Here is a 25,686-nt window from a genome sequence, read left to right on the forward strand (position 1 = left end):
ACACACACACACACACACACACACACACACACACACACACACACACACCTCAGACCTCAGACATGCCCATCGCGGAAGCGATGATAGCGAACAGCTATGTTAGACATAGCAACTTGTGCTGGGATTACACCATTCAACAGCTTGCAAGGCTGACACACACACACACACACGCACACACACACACACACACACACACACACACACACACACACACACGCGCACACACACACACACCTTGCCCCTTTCTGAGCAAGGCAAATCCCCACCAAAATTAACTGATTGATGAAAGCATGCTTGACTTGAATGTCACGGCGTGTTCGCAGTAGCGGTAGATGCAGGCTTGTATAACCCTTACCAAAACTGGTCACAGCGGCACCGATCAGGAGAAAGAGAATCATAGGAGAGATCTGAATGTTGTAACATGACTGTTGGAACGTTCTCCGTTTGTTAGTGTTTGTCTTCGTTTTACATTGTATATGACTCAGTATGTCATAATTGGGCACTGTTCCAATATTCTTACCTTGTGCTTTTTTTCTTCTTTTTTTTACTTGAAACCACGCACCCAATTCGTAAAAGAAGAAAGAAGCAGGAAATGACAAAACAACAGACTAACAAGACATTGACTGAATGGGGCTGCAAATGCAACGCAGCGGTGGTGATGGGGTGCTGCAGGCTCCGCCGACCAATGGTCTCGGCATCCGCGCCTACTTCACGCATCAGAAAATCGGGAGAAGAAGAGAAACAAAAAAAAGATTGAAAAGTATATAGCGAAAAGAGAGAGAGAGACAGAGAGAGAGACAGAGACAGAGACAGAGACAGAGAGAGAGACAGAGAGAGAGACAGAGAGAGAGACAGAGAGAGAGACAGGGACAGAGACAGAGACAGGGAGAGAGACAGGGAGAGAGACAGGGAGAGAGACAGGGAGAGAGACAGAGAGACAGAGACAGAGAGACAGAAAGAGAGACAGAGAGAGAGACCAGAGAGAGAGACAGAGAGTAGAGAAAACAAGGAAAAGAGAGCAACACCTACATGTAGATACTAGATAGGTGCGATTAGACTGATTCAGTGGCCCACATCCAGTTCTCGGCGCGCAGGTAGCGGTATACCTGCGTCTTGAATGCCTGCATTCGGCTGCGATGGGGAGGATGCAGGAGCAGATCACAGGGCAATGCATTCCACTGGTGGAGCACACAGTGGGGAAATGATCGCTTCAGGACTAACGGGGTTTGTACTCAAATATGGCGAGTGCTTACTCCAGAGACTTGTAACTGATTGATTTCACTACATACTCACTGAAAATTGCCTCATATCAACTGCAAACTTGCCGCATATCAATAATATTCACTGCATATTTACCGCAAATTCACTGCAAATTTTGCCATAATATTATTATGCCACGTTTTTTCCGATTTTTTTCCTCGATTTCCCCCGGGGACAGTACAGACCAACCCAGAGACTCTGAGTCTAACCAACACTGCCGCACAGAAATGGTGCTTGTGTCTGCGTTGTTGATGGCTTGTACTGGTGGCATTTCTCAAGATACATAAAGACTCCACTCTCGCCATCCACAATATCCGTTAATCTTCACTCCAGTCTTTTAGTCTCTAGGCTACACCAATCAACTGAGGAATAAAATATCCAGATGGATATGGAATTGGAAACCTCCTTCCAATTTATGTGATCATCTCAAATTGCCATACACGTACAAGGATGCCATATTTTCCATTTTGGCAGACATACAAAATGCCTGCTGCAAATACTAGCTCCATTGTACGTTATAGCCGGATGGCACGCCGGCCTGTGTTGTCCGAATGCAATGCATCACCATGTTGACGTAGTAAAGCTTGGATGGAGATTGCACATCATGACTGAGGGGAATAGGAGGACAAGTAATCAGTCTGATTTGTTTCACGTAGACCTCTAGCAACTTCGTGCCCTAATAGTATAGGTAGGTGGTCATAACCAGTCAAAGCATTTCCTGAGCTAACCATCAGTGCTCTCCTGTCTCAAAGACACTCGTAGGAATCGTGCTTCGGAGAATGAAGGAGAACACGCGACATTGGCTTATCATAACTCCTCATGCAAAAATGACACAAGCAAATAGTCCTAGCTGTCGTTGTTGATGCACTCGTGATCTCATGTTGTCCCTGCATTCAGGATGTAGCGGGCTGAGGAGGTGCCCAAAGCAGAATGACACCGACGGAGGCACGGCTTGCGAAGAGCTGCCGCTGCGATGTCAAGACGCTGAGCAGGGCCTGTTCTACCTTCCGTTCTCAGTGCTGATGGCTCTGTGTGACAAACTTGATAACGAGAAGATTGGTGAGTGGTATACAGTAAATTCCCTTTTTCCGGACGCCCCTCTTCCGGCCACTTGACATTTCCGACACAACTAGAGTCCTAAAAATTTGCCCATAGACATGAACTATTGCTTTGCATAAAAATTATTAGTCAGGCTCAATAAGTATACGTTCTGAGTTGTGGTCAATTCCTAGTTGCGGGGCAGTGCTCGGACCCAGATTGCCTGAATAAGGGAGTTCTAGTATACCAAAATAGTCAACTTTGTGTACCTTCAACACCTCTCGGTAAAGAGCTTCTGCGAATGTTGTCATAATGGTGAGTCAGCAGAAGAGCTTATGGTCGCTGTGTGTGCAGTGCAAGTCAGCAGAACTGCTTTTGGGTATTACATATACAGCGTGAGGCAGCTTGTGCATCACTGTGCCACGACTTTGCCAAAGCATCTCAATGATGATTTTAATAGCATTACTCGGCTATGAATAGCGGTGTTCTGTGGACACATCGAAGATTGGGATCAGTTTGCATGCCTATGCCTGTACATATATTATCATACCTGGTAGTAGAGATCATTGCAATGCAGTCATCACATGGAGACCCCCGGCATGTACATGTAAAAACCTTGAATTCGAATAATTCGTTCAAGTGTTTCATGGCATGCAGGACAATGGTTGTTTGTGATTATGTCTTTCGAAATCCTACGCTTTTAAAAGTTCACGAGCAGCTGATACGGTGGTATGAGTTCAGTAAAAACACCGTCATGAAAATATCAGTTTGAAGTTTGTCACGAGTCACTAAAATTTATAACTAGTTGACGTTTCTAGTGAGTAAAGATCACCGCTGGTCAGCTTGTGCGAAGTCTACAAACCTGCTTAGTGCTAGAAGCTAGAAGACAGGCCCCAAACAGAAATACACTTTATAAGAAAGTTGGCTCACCCATGACTACAAAATCTGGCTGTCGAGAAAATCTATTTCAAAGGAACGAAATTAAAACCGTACTGGATGCACTGATGAAATTCTGTATTACATTTTATTTTCAAGTATCTAGTCATTGAGATCAACATCAGCATTCTGTTGTGGTATCCTGCAGGTGAGCATGACTGGAGGCTGCTGGCTCGTCATCACGTTCACCACCTGAGTGACGATGACATTCTGGGCATAGGGCGACGTGAGCGTGAACGGTCGCCGGCCAAGTACATTATATCCATGTGGGCTGCGGCCGGACGCCAGCGAAACGACCTCTACGCATTTCTGCTCAGCAGTGGAATGTACGAGGAGGCCATGGTTCTCATGTGACGTGAACTGCTGCCAGTGCATGTCTAGCTATTTTTCATGTGCTACGAGGGCTCAGTATGATTATCAGTTTTTACATTATTATGCCGCTGTGATATTTTAGCACTTTGGCCACACTCTGGGTTCATGATAATTATGTACATGAAGATTGTAGATGTATCATGTTATTCGATATACTTCAATATCTGAAGACATTTCAATATGTTTCGGGAGGGAGCCGGGAGTTCTCTACCATAGGCACAGATTTCTATTCAGACCCACAATTTTCACTGCAACTCTTAGATATTTTCCTCCTCAGACCAAAAGTTTCACATAGCACTGTCCTATGGGCTGCATTCTGCAACTAAGAACTGGTTTAGAGAGCTTTCATAAACATATTGGCGACATTGTTAAAAACTGGTGTCCTTGAGTTCTTGGCCGTGAGTCCACTGCAAAGTAGCGTTGCCCTCACAACAGCAACGTTTTACGAAAACTCAAAGGTTTGTTTTCATTCAGTGACCCATGGTAGTAGCATCAAATTCCCCAGTAGCACACGCACATGCATATCGTCAAACATGTTCATGCATGCAAGTGACAGCATTCAGCAGAGTTTCACTTGCTCCGTCCAGCACTGCTTCCTTTTTTTAGCTTGCAAGCCAAGGGCGATGCAACGCCAACGTTCATTAATATTTTTTTGTGTCGTCCCCAAGCCTACACACGGCAGTGAGTGTAGTCCAGCATGCATTACTACATTACAGTAGGGCAAGTGACTCGCTAGATCGCTGTGAAGAAACCAGTAGTAGTCTCTACTACTCTGAAGCAGGACTGCACACACGTATACGTGTCGTGTATCCTCAATGGAGAAAGTGGCTGAGATTGCTGAAAGAATTTCTGATGAGAGATCATGCTAGGAATGTGAAATGATCGAAATTTATAATTCGGAGTAGAATTAAAAACTTGCTTCGTGCACAGACTAGTGCAGTTATTAGTCATACTGAAATGTGTTGTGTGCTATTTCTTTATGGCAGCTATAGAATGATAAATAGTTAGGAGTTTGTCTTCAGAAACAGGTTGTGAGAAATATCATGAAAAAATTAAATTCCATAGTTTGGAGAACCGACAGGTATCATGTGATAAAGGGAGCTTCTCTTGATTCAAAAGAAGTAAAGTGGCGCATGAACGGACACAGGAAGAACATTTAATTATAACTTTGGGATCCGATTTAGGATCAGGGGGATATTTTGGTGGAGTTGGTCATTTTCTGTGTGTGTGTGTACGTGTGTGTGTGTGTGTGTGTGTGTGTGTGTGTGTGTGTGTGTGTGTGCGTGTGTATGCATGTGTGTGTGTATGTGTGTGTATTTTTTGGTGCAACGCCATGCCCAATTCTGTTGACTTTGCGATTTCTCTCTCTTCTCTCTTCTTGTCGTCTCCCGCTTCTGGGAGCGGCTTGGCCCGATAGGGTAGCTGTACATAGTAGTAGAAGTGTGTGTGTGTGTGTGTGTGTGTGTGTGTGTGTGTGTGTGTGTGTGTGTGTGTGTGTATGTGTGCCACGTGACCCTTGTGGCAGTGGCAGGACAGGTGTGTGTGTGTGTGTGTGCGTGTGTGTGTGTGTGTGTGTATGTGTGCCACGTGACCCTTGTGGCAGTGGCAGGACAGGTGTGTGTGTGCGTGTGTGTGTGTATGTGTGCAGCACATGTGGCAGGTGCTGCCGATCAAAGAGGGGTTTCCAGCTCCACAGCTGCGCAAAGTATACCCGAACTCTCGTTGGCCGCTAGCCTGCGGAGCGTGCTGCGTACCGTATTTAACGACCTACCCCGTGTGTCTGTCGGCCCCTCGTATGAGGGGACATGGGACCGTTTTACGGCAATGTTCAGGACAGGACAGGACAGGTGTGTGTGTGTGTGTGTGTGCGCGCGCGCGCGCGCGTGTGTGTGTTTGTGTGTGTGTGCATCTATGGTGGTGAGATTTAGAGCTTTCGGTCAGTTGATTTCTAGTATACTCAGTCTGCATCTAAGGCGGGGGCTGGTACGCTTGATCAGATAGTGGGAAGTATGAGAATGTGTATGGTCTGGTGAAGCGGTTGCGACCAAACATATCCAACAGCTTACTCTCACTGATCGCACCAGCAATGAGCCGCTGTCGAACTTGCTCGGGACTCTCCTTCCCGCGCGGGCCCTTTTCAGTTGACGCAGCGGCAGCACCGAAATTCGGGCAGGATTTCTGGGCTAAATAGTCACGTACTGGATTACTGAGGAGGGTTTTGTCTTCATTTTCCTCAGGTGATAGGTCTTGATCACCTTCTGGCGAAGATACCGTAATTGTTACATCATTATCACCGTCAACCTCTCCTGTTGGCACAAACTCTTCATCGCCCTCTTCTAATACCTGAATTACAGGAACTACTTTCCCATCGGCTGGTCGATGACGATGGCGCTGCCTTGAGCCACGAGAAGCCGTTCTGCAGTCGGAACTTGGCCGTCTGTAAATTTGCTCTCGGCTGGAAGCTCTGCTGCCCATTCCAGATACCAGCAGTTGACGGTCCTCGCTGTCCGAGCCACCGTGCCGTCTGTTGTTTCCGCTCCCGTCTGTACCTCTTGCTTCCTCGCCACCTCTGTAAAGAGCATCGGTATGCGGCCTACGGTTGTTGCCCTTCGCTGCTCCTCCACCGCCACCAACACCTGCATTGCCTTCCTGGATGCCTTTACCATCGTGATGAGTTCCCGCACCATGCCCATCGGGTAGTGCATTCCCGGGCGGGTGCTGATCCGAACCTAAAGATTTGTCGCCAAGTTCTCCGTTTTGAAATCGACCTTTCCTCAGATGTGGATCTCCGTTTTGATACTGGCCATTGTTTCGAAGTTTTCCTCCGTTTCCCACAGCATCTTGCTCACCGTGTCTCTGATCAGCTCCGGTTGAACCACTGAAATCGTTTCCATGGTTACGTTCTGAGCCTGTGTTCTCTCCTTTGCCGGAGGTGTCATTTTCTGAGCTGGGACCCCCTCTTCCAGATTGCTCTGTGTTGGAATCAGTAGAGTGTTTGTTCAGTTGACCGGTGTGTTCACTGTTGCCGTCCTTGCCTTCTCCAGCTCTGCCTTTTCCATCACCAGCTAATGTTCTGTCTGATTTGCCTGCAATCCCATGAGGCAACGCATTGCCAAAACGGTCCGCATTATGGCCTGCAGTACCGCTTGAATCGAGTGACGATGGGGACGATGGCGTAGTGAACTGCAACGAGGCGTCCTTGCCGTGTCGTTGCATGTTTCCACCGTGCTGTGTGCCATCACTATCACTGCTGTCATGATCACCATCATGTGCACCGTGTGCTCCTCTCTGACCAGCTCTGTTGTGGCTTGTTTGAGCAGTGTCCGAGCCGCTCACGCCCGAGTCATTGGAATCATGGTGAGTGGCACCCTCGGTATGCGCCGTTGATGCGTTGTTCTTGTAGCGTCCATCTTGCACGTTGCTTTCCTCCACTCCCCTTTTGTGAGGCTTAGGTTGCAATGCTTTTGCTGAGTTTCGGCGAGACCTGTTTGCACTGCTTGCCCGCGACACCATTGTGAACGAGGCTGGAGAGCCAGTCACTTGAAGTCGTTCAGCGTCCAAGTCAGCCAGGTTGCTACGGAACTTGGCCATGAGCTCCGAAGGGTTGATGTCTGCATAATGGACGCAAAGGAACATGCAATATGTGTGTGGTTCGTACATTGGTTGGAACGTAGGCCTTCTAAACATGAGGTTGCACGGTGGGCTTGAATACCAGAAGGAGCAAAATTCATATCCACCCCAGGAGACCCATCTGTGATCAAATGCCACTACACTGTGGGGAAGACAAAGGCAACTAGGGATAGATGATATGAGCATCTCCCTTCCAATCTTGAGCTCATTGTAACATGAGGTCTCACATCCTGCTCCTAAGATCAGAATTCATTATGGACTACTCTATTCTCTTTGCCATTTCACATACACCCAGCATTGATAAAATTATGTGTATGACCTCGAAAGACACTCCACCGCAGAAAATGACATCCCTGTGTAAAAAAACCCGGACCGTGAACACATGACATGATCTCGTGATACAGTGTACCAGCCACAAGGGGCTTCACAAGGGTTGCAATCAGCAGAGTATGATGTGAATCTCTTTTCAAGCAAGACGTCACAATGCGCCGTCTGTACTGTGTCAATGCAGTTAGTCGCTCACCTTTGTCCAGCGCTGGAAGTGACTTTGTCAACATAATGTTGTCGTCCCCGGGCATTGGACTTAGCCCACCGGAGTTCCCAGGTGGTGTCCTGCCTTCCAAGTGAAGCCGCACATTGTTATGTTTCGCCGGCGCGACAACTGACTCATTGTCGCTGACATCAGCGGCAATCGTGTGCTCTCCCGTGGATCCCGAGTGGTCGCTATCGCCTGTGCGAGCAAGCAGGAGGACACATACATGATTCAGGCATGATGCGGGTGACAAGGCACCCATGATCACCAGTTACATGTACACCCTAGGGATAGAGATATTCATTCCTCCAGGTGACTCCAAGTTCTACCCATAGGTGATTACCAGGCAACACAATCATACAACACGTACATGTATGATTACAACTTATGCACACAACGGCATGTACAGGGTAGTAGCGGTGTCTCCAGAAAGTCCACTGTTATTTTGGGATTTGAGATAGCTGAGGGGAGCTGGACAATTTGGCCACTATACAGAACGCTACATGTTACGCTAACCCACCTCCGGTTTCTCCCATCCGGCGGCCATTCGTCAAGCGCTCAGCTGCTCCTTCATCACCTTGGTAGACACTGGTGGCATCGCTGTCGTAGTCAGTACCGGATCCGTAGCTGTCGTCGCCACCAGCCTCTCTCACCTTGCCCCTACGCCTCTCCGGTCTGCTGCGCTCCGCTCTACTCTTTGCAAGGACCTCCGTGCCAAACTGGTTTCCCACCACCCTGAGGGAGTTGAGGTCGTGTGCTTCTGCGGGTGGCACGTCGGCGTGATTAGTTGTGGGAGCGGCACCGGCGGTGGTGATAGCTTGCTGCTTGCGCTGCTGATCCATCAGTCTGTTGTACCAATGCCAGTCGGGCAATGGAGCATGCTGACCAGGCAACGCTGCATCGATGTTTGCCAACGACAAGGCTGTTGCCTCGTTCTTCAGGTGGTGAGCACCGGTTTTGGTTGCTTTGGTCTGCTGTGGTGCGGCGGCGCTTTGCACCATGTCTTGTAGTATCATCTTGACGGTGTCGATGAAAGCGGCTCGATTCTGCGTAACTGTACAGGTGAACAGAATAGAGAACACAGAAAACAATCTGTTGCTAAGCTATTTTGCTGAAAAAATACCAAACCCATGTTCAGAAGATGGTTGGAATCATGGATAACAATAATGTATGTTAGACACTATCATGCAGCGTTTGGGATGTTGAGCTTATGTAATGATGGTCCACTCTATGTCATTGTATATACCGTATATTCTCTATTACAAGCACAGGTCTCCATTACTAGCGCAGTCTCTAATACTAGCACACTGTGAGCACCTTTCGAAACATTATAAGCACAGTCTCTATTACTAGCACGGCCTTTGTGGAAATCAGTGCTGCATGCATAATATCTAGCATGTATTTCTTCTTGCTCTGTATGGATGTATTGGTTGAAAAAATATAAGCACGGTCTCCAATATAAGCGCGGTCTCCAATATAAGCACGGGGTAGAGGGGTGTTGAAAAAATATAAGCACGGCGCTTATAATAGAGAATATATATTTCCTAAACTTACGTGCCACGCTCCGATCCCGATTGCTATTCTGCAGGAGCAGCTTTTCAGCCTTTTTCAGCAGGAACACAAGAAAGTCCCTATCCAGCTGCTGCAGATCCGGTGGCAACTCGTCGAATGGAATGGGCAGGTCATTCTCCTGCTGCTGCTCCTGATGTTGTTCTGAAGTGTCGGCCGCACGATGGTTGAGGTTGTGCATCAGCTTGCCATGGTGATGCTTTCTCGCAGCCACCACCTGCGGGTCGGTTCCGATATTTCCTAGAAAATGATGCGAGGATACCGTAGAGAGAGCGTCCGTGGGAGCAGCTTTCAGCTGGTGCTGCTGCTTTTGACCGTGCTGCTGCTTGCGTGGCTGCTGATGTTGGTGATGGTGTTGAGGAGGATGATGATGATGATGATGATGGTGATGGTGTTGGTCGATGGGGCGTATGTGTACATCATTCTGGGTGGTGAAGAAAATGACACAAACAAAACCGTTCTTTACTTCCTCATTATATTCTTTGAATTCGCATCGGCAGAAGCCGCTTACGCTAAGTCAAGTACAGCAAAGGTTGATATCCAAATGATGACATGCAAGCACAGGTCTGGTTAAGGGCCGGGTTCATAAAAGCGGCAAACAATCGGCCCGCACAGTACTCGCGGCAATCAGACTCCAAACTTTCTCGTGCATGCATGAGAGTGTACCGATGCGCAAGTGGGGAGTATATGTGTGTGTGTGTGTGTTTGTGTGTGTTTGTGTGTGTGTGTGTGTGTACGGGCGTCTTTCTTTCTGTGCCTGTGTGTAAGGGAGGAGGGGGGGGGGGGGGAGGCTATCGCATAAATATTATCTTTCCGAAAGCATGGAGAATGACATGAAGTTGATTGTTCCAACTAGAAACACACGCTTCTTGCCGAACTTGACACTTGACTGACTCACGACTGCCATCCGGAGCACACGAGGAGCACGTCGCACCTTTCACTCGGCAAACCTGCAAGAAAGCACCACTCCCTGCTCAATACACGGTGTTTCGGGGAATTCACCCCTCATCAGTTGAGCTTGAGTAGGCCGAGGAAGATTGTGCCTGAAAAGCACCACTTATACTGCTCTCCAGGCCAAACCATCACCAGGGATACAAACTTACAGAGACGCTTTGTTTCCAGCGCGACAAACACCTCGTGAAGCTCCAGGTAGCAGCGTGAGTCAGAGTCGCTCATGGAGTTGTGATAAACAGGCGTTTAGAGCCAGTATAGCTATTCGCAACGCTGTCACCTCCAACAACTAGTCGCACGTCCGGGTGATAAGCTGTGATAAGCTTATAAGTGATAAGCTTAGAAGCGTGTATTTCTAGTTGGAACAATCAACTTCATGCTATTACCGCCGAAGTCGCAACTTCTAAGACGTTCACAGAAAAACCCATTCAGGCCCAAACGTAGCTTTTTTCAGCTAGTGTGATAATAAATTCGTATGGATGAACTCACCACAAACCTCAGCTCCGTGTCAACAGTTGTGGCTGTCGATTGGGGTAGCCTGCCACTCTGCGACACAATGAGTGGTGTTCCATAGCCTCCCAGCTGCATGTTCACTACAGATATACACGACTTGCTCTTCTTCATGCTAGCTTCTTTCCTTGCCTTTACACGCACTCTCCCCTGTGCTGAACGGCATCGCTCTGCCCTTGGCTTCGGGTCAACCTTTCCCCGTTTGTCCAGCTGTACATTTCGCTCAGGCTTCACTGCTGCTGTGTTGGCAGTTGGTATGGAGGGCAATGACGAGGTCAGTGCCTGTCGGGTGTTCTCACTCACTTGGTCGAAGTGCTGCTGGACTGGGAGAGCAGCTGGGTTCTTGAGCGTGCCTTCGTGTCTTCCTTGTGGATATGTCTTTAGAAGCTGTGTCTCAAGTGGCATGTACATTGGCGCATCTAGCATGTAAGCTGCACTGTAGTGTTGGGCCGATGCCTGAAGTTAGCACAAAGACATATGCAGGAAACTATCGCCATAATTTCTGCTTTCAATTTACTTGCACGGTATTGTCCAGATGTTATCAAGTGACATTAAGCGGGGGAAATCCCCTGGTGATACATTCCAGTTGATTATAATCTTCTAGATCAACACACACACGCACGCACGCACGCACGCACGCACGCACGCACGCACGCACGCACGCACGCACGCACACACACACACACACACACAGCTCCATCAATCCACCTCATGACTTAATAAATGTACTGAAGTAGAAAACAATTACCCTACATACTCCTGTACTTCAAGTACTGTGCGGCTCAATGAAATCCGATCGTGTGAGTCAAGTTAGCGCCCTGAGCCAGTCCACAGTCCAGTGTTCGCAGGTCTGGGGCCACGCAACGGCCGGCATGGCATTCACTACATGTAAAGCATTCACTACATGTAAAGCATGATCGGATTTCATTCAGCAGCGCTGTAGGTATAACCTGTACATACCCTTCAGACATTAGAGACGTTCTGCAGAGCAAACGTTTGCGCAAATTTTCGTCTCACCTCACGAAGAGCGAACCTTTGTGCGAACGTTCACAGCTTTGAACGTGAAAGTTGAAGGAAACGCAAAACAAACTTTCTCACTAATCTTCGCTGATCGCGGACCAGTGGTGAACCATTCTCACGCGATGTTTTGTGCTTCATCTTTCCCAATCCAGTAGATCTACTCTTGGCTTGGTCCGTAGGTTCTAGTTTTCCTGTATGGCAGCCCATTTTGCTTTATCTCCGGAACCATGGCCGATCGCCCGCCTGCTCATCGCCTCAGAGTCGGCTACAGCAGTGAGGCTTTTTTGATTTGCTGGTACTGATGCGCCGGATTACGGCACAGGCCAGCCTGTTTGTCTGCGAGTCTCCGGCCATGGACAACGTAGTCAAAGAGCTCTGGTCTCAGGCCGAGTCAGGGTGCTGCCACTCGCAGCAAATAAATTCTCAATTGGATGAAGCTCCGAGAACGACTTCTCAAACAAGTGCCATCGCGCGACTGCACGTGAACTTTTCTTGGAGCGAAAATCATGCAAAACACAAACTAACTTCGCGCGAGCATTCGCAGAAATATTCGCGAGCCCAGACACGAAAAATCATGTGAGTGTTCGCTCTGCAAAACCTCTCTGTTACTGCGAGTGTGTGCCTGCATACATGCTCTTCGAAATAGAGACATGTGCATACTGAGCTCCGAAGCCCGTGTTCGTCAGTGTCTGCAGAGGTTCCAGGAGTGGCCGAATAGAACTCACCAAGACATGGCTGTGCATAGTATGTGCGTTGCTGCTGCTGTTGCCGTACAGGTTTGACATTGTCGTGCGTCTCCCGTCTGCATCCAGTGGCATGAGGTTTATGACTGTGGGTGACCTCCAATTGTGGAATTCTACAAACATGAACAAAAGCAGCACAAGCATTCTTCCAGCTGAGCTGCAGTCGTGGCCAAATCCGACCCACTACTAGTCAAAAGCAACGCCACGCTTCCATGTCAAAAATGAAGTGCATGATTGTAGAGCATTCACAGTCCAAAAACCCATTCGACCACCGCAATAGCCTCATGATGCTTGGGGCTGCTTTCAGCTCACGCCGGGTTGAATTTCTTTGGCCACATCTGTACATGCCCTGGCTTTTGGGCTGACATGCTTTGCAAGTCTCCATGATGCAACAACCAAAAGATAAAATCTTTCATATGCATGAAGTTGAACCCCACTATGGATCATTTGTAGATCATGGCACTGGGTGATATGTTCACCAAGGTTGCCTCAATACGTTGCTGCTTTATCGGAGTTTGATACTAAATTGATAGCTATTTTGACATGGTCAATTTCAATGTCTCAACGCAATTTTCCTCGCTATGGTTGTGATTTGAGAAGAAGTTTTGCGATTGGATTCCATAATGGTTGTGATGTGCAAGTGAACTGGGTCAGCTGTGTGCGCATTGTTTATTACTATTAATATTCTATCAATATCTCATAGCATGTCGTTGAAACTGCCAATAATGTAGAGATATAGGTGATTGCCAACCATGGCCTATAGAATGAAACAAGAGAAGCGATAAAGAGAGTTGTGGAGTGATGGAGTTCACTGGTACGGTCAGACCTCGCATAACCGCACACATCCGTTTCCCACAAAAATATGCGGATAGGCGAGGGAACCGGATAATCGAACACATATGCTATATGTATCCATGGCATGTGCCGTAAATCGGTAACGAATGATTTTCTTCCCGATGGCGAGGGATCTGGATAAAAGAGGACCGGATAAGCGAGGTCTGACTGTAAACTCATGGTGCCCAGAAAATACCTTCTCCGTAAAATAAAAACTCAAACATGCTTCAACGCATGGTTTTGAGCCTGAGATAATGAGCTTCGTGTTGCAGTGACTCTCCATGCCTGATTTAGTTCATCTTTAAATACGGCACAACACTGTGTACTCGTTTCGAATAGTTCGCTCTTTATGGAATGTGATACGGCATAGGTTGGATTATCTTACCAGTGAAATCGCCTTTAAGTCTGCTGTGTTTCGCCTGACGAGCGCGACTATTTGCACCGTTGCCATTCAGCTGACGAACGATTGCGGGCAACTCAGTCGTCTTGATAGAGGTCACTGTGTTCCGGTGTGTCAATTTATCATTGGTTGAGTACGATGTTGCTGGAATAGCCGGGAGCTGTGTTCGTGCATGTTGGCCATAGCAAGTCTTCGTAGGGCTGACACCCAATTCTGGATTGTAAGGAGATAGATAGATAGATAGATAGAGAGAAAGAGAGAGAGAGAGAGAGAGAGAGAGAGAGAGAGAGAGAGAGAGAGAGAGAGAGAGAGAGAGAGAGAGAGAGAGAGAGAGGGAGGGAGAGAGAATGAGAGAGAGAAAGAGAAATAGAGAAAGAGAGAGAGAGAGAGAGAGAGAGAGAGAGAGAGAGAGAGAGAGAGAGAGAAAGAGAGAGAGAGAGACAACACAAGTTTCAATATCGAATCTGACGGAATCATATTTGACAAGGCTAGTGCCAGGGATGTGGCTAGAAGTTCCTTGTCACCGGGTCAGTGGTGATTAAATTACGACAATTGGTTCCGAATTGTTGGAGCTGTGAGCCAGTTGAGTATGTACTGTCGTGGACATGGAAATCCGGTCGCACGTCTAGCGGCCCCAGGGCGCTGGCCATGCAGCCGTGGATAAGCGGTACACACACATGCATTTATGCGTTGCAGCCCGCTGGTCGCATCGGATCAACCTAATTGTTATGTGCACTGCACGCAGCGTTCTGTACGTGCTGAGGGCGCCGGCCCCGGTCAATCGACTGGATTTCCATGTCCGCTACAGTACCTGCCTGTATGGGCATGTACCAGGACGTGAATTTCAACTTGGTCCGAAGGTACCTAGCGAACCTTTCCTGATCGGGTATTTTTGGTTTCTCATCCGAGTCAGTGGCTTGGGGTGACCCAGATGATCCGGTTCTGCCCACACCTATCAGGATGTTGAACTTGCACCTCATGACCACTGCAGTTCCAGCAAAGTACAGGGAATGTTCTTTATGGTAAATTTGGTCATCTACATAGTAAGAAATGTGTGCGTCAACTACTGAATGCGAAGATTAGCCTATCTCATGCCAGAAGTACATCGCATCGCAGAAGGTTGATCGGGTATACAGCGCCTCCTCTACTAAACTCAAAATGGAAGACATAATTGTACAATGACTAAAGTGAAGACACGATCAGTTTCGAGGATATGAACATGCTTGTTTGATATACATTACCTCCTAGGCCACTGTCGCGCGTCATGCGACCATGCAGGCTGGAGGCAACGCTGGCGGCATTGGAAAACCCCGTGCTGGAAATGGCGGGTGGCATGGCTGCTCCGCCGCCGCGATGGCCGCCGCCGCCCGCCGCACCGTACACGGCACCGCCGTGCAATGAGAGTCCAGTGCTGCTGCACAGGCTGCTGCCCATTCCGCTGTCCATGCTGGCACTGTTGGGGCGCGTGGCCGCGTCGGCCTTTGACAGCACCGACGACGAAATGCCGAGCGGATTCGAGTAGTCGACCACCGGGCCGTGTCGGCTGGGGTAGTGCTTAGCTATGCGACTCATGGCCTGCTCATGCATGGCTTGCTCCGTATCAACACCATCCAGTGCGCTCAAGCTGGATGAAAATCTGCGTTGATGTACGAGTCGGCTGCTGTGTCCAGGATACCGGTTGTGTACCTGAGCATACCGTATGGATAGGTCAGAACAGGAAACCGTGACAGTGTTTACTGGCATCGACTGTGTCTTGGCATGGCGAGCAACATCTTTTAGATAATATTTCTATTCCACAAACCTTACCCGATGGGGTGATCGCGGCGATGTTGGTGGTGATGGGGCGGGGGTTGCCGGGGGTGGTTTTGGTGGTGATGGTGTTTAGGAAGGATCTTTATTTGGCTGTACTGGGGCTGCCAGCGCACAGACAAAGCTCCGGTGAGCATTCCTGGCATGCTTGCTGAGGATACAAGATACCAAAACTATCTACTTATACAGAAGGCAGTGCAGAATCACGTTCCGTCGATGCAGCCTGAGCTGAGCAGAGCGCTTAGTACAGCAGAGTTTATTGGGCTGTGGACATGTACACACACACACACACACACACACACACACACACACACACACACACACACACACACACACACACACACACACACACACAAACACACACACACACATGCACAAGCGCACGCACACCGTCAGTAATCTAAGTTCTGCAGGGAAGAAAGACATTAGGACAGAAGGTTACCTTTTTAGCTCTGTTGTATACTCCATGGCGGGAATAATTGGGATGTCTTCCGGACAGGAATTGCCCTGGTCCGCTTTGCACTGGGTCTGCGACGAAGTTAAGCCATGAATAGTAGTGGTGAAGATCAGGCAGACTACCCGTCATGATCTGTAAGCCTCCTGGGCGCCCCGTTTGCTGAACGTGACTATCCTGGTTGACCTTGGCATTCGTCTGGATCGGAGGGAGCTTCAGTGGTTGACTTGCGGCGGCAGCTCCCTTTGATGGCTTGCTCCTGTGGTGGTGCATTCTGGTCTTCTTAGGCTGAGCTGCGGGGGTCTTCAAGCGGCACTTGGTGCCGTACACGACACCCATCGAGGCCAGCAGGTCGTTTGCCGTTGTTTTGGACTGTTGGCCATTGTGAAGCTGTGTGGTCTTCTGGCCATGCCAAGTTTCATACCTGGGGCGTCTCCTCGCCGCAACCTGACAACTACAGGTTTTCTTTGTACAGCCCGTGCATGGCATCGACCTGGTCATTATGCCATTTTGAATTCCCGGAAGCTTGAGAGGATCCTGAAAGTGAGGCAAACATACCCACACATGCATAATTATGTACATGAAGACGAGTGTGTTTCACAGCTCCCATCGATCAGAGGTGGCACATATCATACAGTAGAATGAAATTACCGTACCATTACAATGTTTCCCATTTTCCACAAATAAAAAAAAGAAGAGATGGTCAGTGTTCTTCACTTCAGATAGAGCGTTTTAATGTGTTCCATTCACGCAGGTTTGCTGAGTGGACAGCGGCATTCTTCTCGTGTGTTGCAGACGGCAGTCGTGAGTCGGTCAAGTGTTGGCCAGTCGCCAGGAAACGTCGATTTGCTGTTACAGTGAAGCTGCGTGAAGCGTCGTCCCGAATTTTATTTTGGACGTTAAAAAAGAGATTGAATGTGTCCCCAAATATTCTTAGATTGTCCGCCAGCCTCAGCCAGTGGGCTGGACAGTGAGCACGTGACACGTCGCTGTTCACACTATTTCGAAAAGAAGGAGGAAATACTTTTCCAGTTTGCTTGAATAACGTAAACTTTTCTCATCCTAATTGGACCATCTTTTAAATTCAGTAGTCTCGTTCTTCCCCCATTCATGTCCCGGCCAGGCCTCTACAGCATACCCTGCCTGTTTTTCGCGCTAGCTGCTTACAAGTTCTCCTTGGGCACCCTGTAAGAAAGCCATAGGCCTGTTGGGTATACCCAAGTAAAATAATAAATAGTACGACTTAAACGACCAGGTACTCTTTTTTCATTGCCTAAGATGGTAATGGTGGTTGGATTGTACTGGTCCACTGGTCCACTGGTCCACTGGTCCACTGGTCCAGGATGTCAGTACATACATGTACATGTGCCTGAGATTGCTTTGTTTGATCACTGGGACCGCGGCATTGTACGACCCAGTGAGAAGCAATGGCTTGGCCTCTTGTAGCCAACGCATGGGGCAGACTGCTTCAAATCGCACGTTTTTGCCAATAGTTTCAACTTAGAACCTTACTTTCCCCACTGCCATGGCTGGCTATCAGCGTTCCAGCCCTCGCACAAAAATCATTCTATCCCCCCCCCCCGCCCCCGCCTGGGAAAGGTGAAACGAGTGCAAGTAGGAGTACGTGTATCTTTTTTCCGCACGTACAAACAATGATCTGGATGAAAGAAGAGTCATAATTTTATAACCTTTTCAGGAATTATTCAGACCTTCCACCAGAATATGGCTTACATGTATCCACACGCTTTCCACTCACTACACTGCACTGCCTAAACACAGCAACACAGCAAAGGGTTTTCTGGAGATAAGAAACTCGGAGAGTAAGGCCTGGGGGTACACACCAAGTCAGGCGTGATATTTGACTTCCACTTCCAGAAGCCTGCGGCATTCTATCACCTTGTGTAACATTGTCATCGCTAGCGCTATGGCTGCACCGGGAAGTGGGGTACACTTGTTCGCTTCTCATTCATTGAGTTCTCACCGGACAAATAAAAGCCACAGAGGCTATGAATTATTGATTCCGGATGAAGAGAAACAACCCGAGACACTTCGCCACAACGAAGCACGAATAATTCACCTTGTCATGAGTGCTGATAATCATCTGTAAACTATTTCAGGGGTTTTACGCGAGCAGGGCTGACTCGTGTTCTCTGGCGGGTCTACTCTAGCCAGGAAATGACCATCGACACACCATATGGCCACTCAACTTACTGTCTTCCATTGTCGATGTCCTTTTCGATCCACCCGTTTTTTTCTTTGCGGATTCCCAATCGGAGGAAGTGTAACCCGGTCCATCGTGAAGACCGATTGCCTTCTCCTCCTCCCTCTCCTATATTCCACAATCCCTCCGAGCGCTTCCAAGCGCACGCTCAGCGTTCAATGGGCGAATAGTTTGAGGTGGCGTCCTGGGAGCTACGTGACGTGAAGTCGTGGGAAAGCTAAACCATCCTCGCCTGTGCCTTGGCGATCTGCTGACGCCGTTCCGTGCCGGGATGCCGAGAGGATCGAGGAAGTTTGCCTACTAAGTTAGCGTAACTCCCGATTCAGACGCCCAAAACGCTCCCCGTTGTGCACGGGAAGCAATGCAGCGCCGAGGAAAGCTATGATCAGCTGGTCCGGAGCAGTCTGTCTCCAACTCCTTCGGCTGGAGTACTCCACGGCAACACTTGCGCTGCCAAGACTGGCAAGAGGCAGCACTGCTTCAGTCGAGAGCCTGATGTGTGGCTGACGCAAGTAACCTGAAGTTGACTGGTTGCACAGCGGGACGTCTCCACAAATCAGCTGGTTTGTGTGTGCCGGAGGCTACGGGACAAAACACCACCCTTCATTGGCCAGAGGCAGACTAGATGTAGCAGTTCTAGGCGTAGGTTGGGTATCAGCACAGATAAACTAAGCGGCCTAAGGTTGTGATGAAGTGGAAACGAAGCTCTTCCCGAAGCTGCATGCTGTTTGCAGCGCGCCATGTGGAAGAGAAAGGCACCACTGCACTAGTGCTAGGGGTAAGGTTTTGTATCTTGCATTAGGCAGCTCGATAGCGCCTAGACGTCTAGACCAAAGTGGGCTGGCTAAACACAGTCATCGTGTTTGGTCTCACCTCACGTCGAGTTAGTACTATAATAGTAGATCTATGTATGTATCATATGCGTCGGCAGTCTAGTGCAGGTTCACCACTCATAATAAGAAATACACGATTGTAGCTTGGTGTGATCCGTCCACACAATCATGTATTCCGCAGAAATCATGATTCAAACATCTCAAAGATCGAAGACAGTTTCTTGGTCGGAGTGGAGACTGGAGTGACAACGAGCGAGGACGCACAGTGCGTGGACATACAAGTCATGTACGTGGATATAGCAGTAGACTCTGAGATGACACAAGACAGAGAGTTACTCAGTTGTAGTGCAGTACCGAGTAGATCTACACAATAGCCACGCGTCAGAGCGTAGCTGCCACATACCGTAACTACAATGTAATGCCCTTAGACTTAGTAATGGTGTTGCTCACGATGGCGAGTCACAGGGCTGTTGCAGTACTGACACTGTGACAGTTCGTACTTCGTAGTCCACCTGCCTACAGATTGTCCACCGCAAACATCGCTGATCAGTGACAGTGCAATGCATGCGGTGCTGAAATCCATGACCAGATGGACAGAAAAAGGCAGAGCAACACTGCACTGCCAACACTCATTCTTGATAGATCTGATCACGTGCCAGTGCCATCGTGTCAGACCATCGCATACGCAACGCAATCCCTCCTCCCCCATATTCACTTGCAGAAGTGTGATGTTGAGAGAATTTCTAATACTTCAGTAATAGGAGTTACCGAGTATCTTACAATTATCATGATTATGGAGAAGCAAGTCACAACTGAGCACTGGGTTTTTCTTGTTCCTAGGAGTGTAACATTAGCTGAATTGTATTAAATGTCTCTACTCACGAGTTTCATGCTGAAAAGCAATCATCAGGATCACCTCTCCTGATGAATGTGATGATTACTTTTCAGCATGAAACTCGTGAGTAGAGACATTTAATCACTTTTTTTGTTCCACCGGATTTTCGTGTGTACTAGGCTCTGCACGCTGTGTATCGAGCACTGTGACCGGTAGTCAAGGTTCTTCTGTGCTTAGGGCATAATACAGCTTTGTAAGAAAGCCCTGGGGCCGCGTGTGTGTATGCGTGGTTTCTCAATCCTCTATGTACAGCGTGAATACATAGTGGAACCGAGCATAATTCAGCATAATTCAGCATAATTGTTGGCATAATTGTGGCATATTCAAAAGCATAATTTTGACGATTGGCCGAGCATAGTCCGCCAATGGCAAGTTGCGGTTCGAATGCTATGCCCAGAAGTTTAATTCGCTTCTCTTCAGGAACAGTCACTCCGTTGAAGAGCACTGCCACTGGTGGAGGCTTGCGGTGGTCGATGATGAGGGCCTGGGATTTGGATGGCTCGAAGGTGACCTTCCACTGGAACCGAAGACGAAGTGACAGGCGGCGTCCACTGCTTCCTGGACTTGTGCTGCAGAGTCGGGTATGCTGGCGGTGGCAGAGATGCACTGATACAGTGTCGTGTCATCTGCATACATGTACATGTACAAGTATTAGTTTCATGATGTAGGTGGCAAGCTCAGCACCAGCAGACAACGGATACCGCGGCGGCGCGGCCCGCCGCGCGGATGCACGGACCGGTGCACCATGTCCATGGACATGTCACATGGTACATGTAACATGGTGCAGAGTGCGCACTACTAGTAGTAGTACTACTGTATACCAGGTATACTGTAAAGCGTGAAATTTTAGCGGCGTTTTTAGTTCGCGTTTTCAGAATCCGGACAGGTTTGCGAGGTTTTAATTTTGCGATTGCAGAATGGCATTCTTGCTAAACCTTTCATGGATCTCCTTTTCGCGCTGTCTAAATTTCGCGATTTCCACGCGGTCGCGGATTTCGCAGAAATTAGACCATCGCAATAATTATATTATTTCACCGTTTACAGTACTAGACATGGTTAGCATTTTTACCGTTCACGCTGAGTATTTTCGACGGTCGGCGTGTAGCCTACAGACTGTAACAGAGGGCGAGTCTACTGCACTGACAGTACTGTTTTTTGTGTGTTTTCGAGACACGGTTTAACCGGTTGCAGTTCGGCTTCTGCGTCCTGACTCCTGACGCAATACAACGATCGACTTGTGACGCAACCCTAGGCCTAGTTGGAATCTTACCGTTTCGCTCTCCGGCCCGCCGCCGCTAAACAGAGCTTTCTATCGCCAAAGCGGTACCAAACCGACGGTATTTTGGGGGTTGGGTATGAGTACCGTTGGATCTAGCGCGTGAACGGTAAAATGCCATGTCGACACACACAAACACGGTTGGTCTACAGGCCGACCGTCGAAAATAGCGTGAACGGTAAAATGCCATGTCTACTCTGTCCCGGGGAAAATTGCGGAAAAAAATCGCAAAAAACGCGGGGAAAAACGCGGCATAATATGGCATAATTTGCGGTGAATTTGCGGTAAATATGCGGTAAATATGCGGTGAATAATATTGATGTGCGGCAATTTTCAGTGAGTATGTAGTGAAATCAATCAGTTACAAGTCTCTGGTGTAAGCACTCGTCATATTTGAGTAAAAAGCCGCCACGATGAGACGTTGCTGACCGAACAGTGCACTGTGTGTACGTGTAGTGCAACAAAAAAGTTCAAAGAACGCGGGAAAATCGCGGAAAACGCGGTCTTTTAAAAAATCGCAAAAAACGCGGAAAAAACGCGGCCGCGGAATTGCAATTTTCCCCGGGGACAGTCTACTCTATACTTGAGAACGGTTTTATTCACAACACCATGCATGCATGATCATGAAGTATAAGACTAAAGTCAAGAGTCAAAGCAAAAAGACAACCGGAAATAAATAAAAAAATGAATACTAGTAGTACTAGTACATAGTAGTAATAATAAAATTAACACTCGATACTGGCTATTACTACTACTACTAGTACTAGTGACTACTGTAGTAGACCCAGGTGCTCGAAGTCCGTACATTACATGGTATCCTAAGTTCGTACGCCCATAATGTCATGTTCTGTTATTGTATTCGACTCAAATATTTTATGGAGGGGGCAGTGTGGTATATGTTCTCCTCGCGTAGCAATTTTCAGGGATCTACGATAAACAGAAGTCCCATACCACGCGAGTGGGTTTTCGAGTGTCCATACGAAATACAAATTGGGTTACATTTCTTGCAAAAATCAACTTTGCCAAGACCGATTTCGAACGGACACAGCGTCAAACAGACCTTCACTCAATCATCAAGAGCCAGCTTAGAGCTGACAATGGCCAGAGGAGAAGAATTTACAGAGAACCACCAATCCTTGCAGAAAGGTTGACACTCCTGGCATCTCCACCACTGTTTTCCCGCGGTTTTCACAGCGCAGCTGCTTCTTCTCTGAGCCGACTAAAAACAGCTTGCATTTCGGCAACAAACTACGCTTTTGCAAGAAATACTGGTGGAGGCACATGCCAAACATATCCCTTCGGTGCTTTCGTCGTTACCGAGGGATTGCAAGTTAGCAATTAGCAGAAATATGTGTGTATTGCGAGTCATCTCTGATCAGTACGGACTTAGAGTACCCTCTGCGACACAAAAATTTGATATGAAAAATCAGCGAACTCCAGAGAAACAGATCGGATCGAAAGATGGCCTGGTTCAATCGAGCCTGGCCTCAGAACAAACTTGGACAAGATACCTTCCATCCACGAGCAGGATTCTGGCAATTGATCATTGCTAGTGTGAGTTTCAGCTCGGCAAACAGTCTCTGTACGGCTGCACTAGCCGTGTTAACTGTCGTACCCAGATGCACACATTCAATCCCTGGCTATGCTTTGGAATTGTTTTCGTTGCCTATGTCCTCATCTCTCTTCGTTTTGTTTTCGCTGCCTGGGCTCTCATTTATCTTTGCGTGCTTGCTTGCTTGTATTGCTGAGGGAACATAATATGCTGGTTTGTATTCGTGGGTCCCCATGGTGCATGGGCCACGCGTACTCATCCGGCGGATATGTGTGAATAATAATAATAAACACACACTGTAAAAGTGTACGGACTTCGAGCACCTTGGTCTACTAGATAGCAGATCTACTGACTGTTGTTGTGGACATGGAAATCCGGTCGCACGTCTAGCGGCCCCAGACCAGGGCCAGGGCGCTGGTCATCCCTGCGCTGGTCGCATATCGGTTCAACCTATGCATGCACGTGCACTGCATGCATGCAACGACGTAAATAAGTCGTTACGTTCTGTCAATCGACTGGATTTCAGTACAGTGTAGACTAACTGTGGTACAATCATGTACTTGACAGTTGCTATTGTTCCGCGGGTGCGCAGACAGTTGCAGCATGCCCGTCTTTTGTAAAACAATCAACCTTGCCGTGTTTCAGAATGTGCGGCTTGTCCTTGCCTGTGGCACTGGGATTCGGATATTGTCCTTGGCCTTGTGATTAAAGATTAGGTCATTCCAGTACTGAAAAGTTTGATCTAGGTTTGCATCAAATAATTCTTCAGGTCATTGTCACGGCTGGATATTGGCGAAAATGTTGAATATAATACTAATAGATATTGGTGTAATAAGAACATTGAATTTTACTACTTTGAGCTGAGATACGACCCACACGATCGCGCGAGGAGACCCTGTTGTGAACCGGCTGAGGTCTCAGGAAATGGAGCAATCAAATGCAGCTGGCAATGACAGTGCTTGGAGGCTAGCCGACCTGGATTGGCATGACGTTGAACTGGTGTGCGACTTAGATGCATCTGGGGTGTGCACCGACGCTGGTGGATCGGTGGCGGACGTTCGAGTTGCTGGAGAGTTCTGTGGCTGGGAGGAGCAGGATTGGATCGTGATGCAGTGCATTGTCCATACAGCCAGCAGGAGCTCTGAAGACGACACTGTGCGTAATAGGGAAGGCGTGACGTCAACAGCAACGGATGACTGCTGCCCTTGCGAAGAGAGTGGCAGTGCATTGAGCCAGAGCTTGTGCTCGGCGGCATGCCAGCGTTTTGTGGCACGCTTTCGCCTTCTCGAGGGCATGTACCAGTATAAGTTTATTGTGAATGGTGCATGGAAGAGTGACAAAGGAAATTGTCACCAAGCCGGTGACCAATGGAACTCGGTACTATTTGTGGCATGTGATGTGCCGAATTGGCGCTTGAATGACGGAAGGGTGCCTGCCACCAGGCATTGGAACTCCCCACATTTGGCCCACACTGGTCCAGGCGAAGCGTTCCAGGTCGGTCACCCCAGCGTGCCAGCCCGGAGCAGTGCCCGGGGTGTTTTACCTCGCCCGGTATTTGTGCGTCTTCCTGTGGGCTATTCGGGCACTGGTGAGGCCGGGGCTGGTGAACAGCGCTATCCAGTTTTGTATGTGCTTGATGGCCATGAGGCTTTCTCAACGCCATCACACCCCGATGATACTCTGGGCGGCGGCTGGTGGCTAGATGCACAATCAGATATGCTGACGCAGGACAATGCAACGTGTCCATTCATCATCGTAGGCATTCCAAGCGGCGACTTTGTCTCTCAGCCACCCCTCCGTAAACGTGAGTACTGTCCAGGAGACATGGGCGCAGTCGCTGACGAGGCCTTTTCCGACTACCTACTGCAATCCGTTGTGCCGTTTATTGACGGCAAGTACCGTACGCGGGCATATCCGAAACAGAGGGTCTTACTGGGATTCAGCATGGGCGGCCTTCTTGCATTTCTGCTCGGCTGGAAAGCACCTAGCATCATCGGAAAGGCGATTGCCATGTCGCCCTCGTTTTGGTACCACGATCGGAACAACGTGTCAGCGTATGACATTGTTCGCAGTGATTGTGAACGCGTTCGGGCAACGTGCGGCTTGTCCAAGGCGGCCAATACTGGTGAGTGTAGCGCCGAGTTGAACGTGAATTCTTCACAAGATGCGCATGAATGCTCTTGTCTCCTGGACCAGATAGTGTTGGAGAAAACAAGGGGGTGCAACGGCGGTAGAACTGATGATCAACTTAGGATATACATTGATTCCGGTGATGGAGAGGGTGACAACCACTATGAGGCGGCGTGCATGAACAGCATTCTCGAGGAGAGCGAGATTCTACGCCGCGACCAACACTACGTGTACAAAGTGGACGCTCGCGCTGCAGACGTTCCATTGGGAGTCACGCACTGTCCGGCCGTTGCACGGCATCGTGTTCACCACGCTCTAAGGTTGTTCTTGCCGCCGGAACAAAACTAACTGCACCCTCAACATGGCGGACTGAGCATTGCTGCTGTAGTCTCTAGGAGCATGTTGCAAACACGTGGAGATTTTAATTTATGGGGATTTCCCTGGATATTAATAATATTATAATTGACTATTCTAATCATGACCATATGAGAGGCACCTGGATCTTGCCTGGTTCAATACTCATGTTGAACATGACTTTATACCCCGAACTCCCAGCCCTTTGAAACGTTTGCTGGTGATACTTGAAATACCAGAGATTGAGCTTGTTGACTCAAGAACTTCACGTTCTCGCCATCATCAAGTCATATGACATTTTAAAAGTACATATCCTGGACTCCTGGTACATTTCCTTCTATCTGCATGTTTTTTTGTTGCCATTTTG

The 25,686-nt window shown here is 48.4% G+C and overlaps 1 protein-coding gene across 1 annotated transcript; it reads right to left on the reverse strand.

Moving 5' to 3' along the window:
• Window positions 1-4,435: 4,435 nt before the first annotated feature.
• LOC135809838 (uncharacterized) lies at window positions 4,436-19,155 on the reverse strand. Its single transcript, XM_065323271.1, has 10 exons — window positions 18,270-19,155; window positions 16,047-16,595; window positions 15,037-15,481; window positions 13,781-14,008; window positions 12,544-12,674; window positions 10,778-11,254; window positions 9,323-9,761; window positions 8,289-8,822; window positions 7,760-7,966; window positions 4,436-7,217 (listed from the first exon to the last, which is right to left on the reverse strand). Exons 1-10 carry the CDS (start codon window positions 18,351-18,353, stop codon window positions 5,575-5,577), a joined length of 4,737 nt encoding a protein of 1,578 aa, XP_065179343.1. The 5' UTR covers window positions 18,354-19,155; the 3' UTR covers window positions 4,436-5,574.
• Between the last annotated feature and the right edge of the window lie 6,531 nt (window positions 19,156-25,686).

The sequence above is a fragment of the Sycon ciliatum genome, chromosome 2, assembly GCF_964019385.1.
Source record: "Sycon ciliatum chromosome 2, ocSycCili1.1, whole genome shotgun sequence".
Taxonomy (NCBI): Eukaryota; Metazoa; Porifera; class Calcarea; order Leucosolenida; family Sycettidae; genus Sycon; species Sycon ciliatum.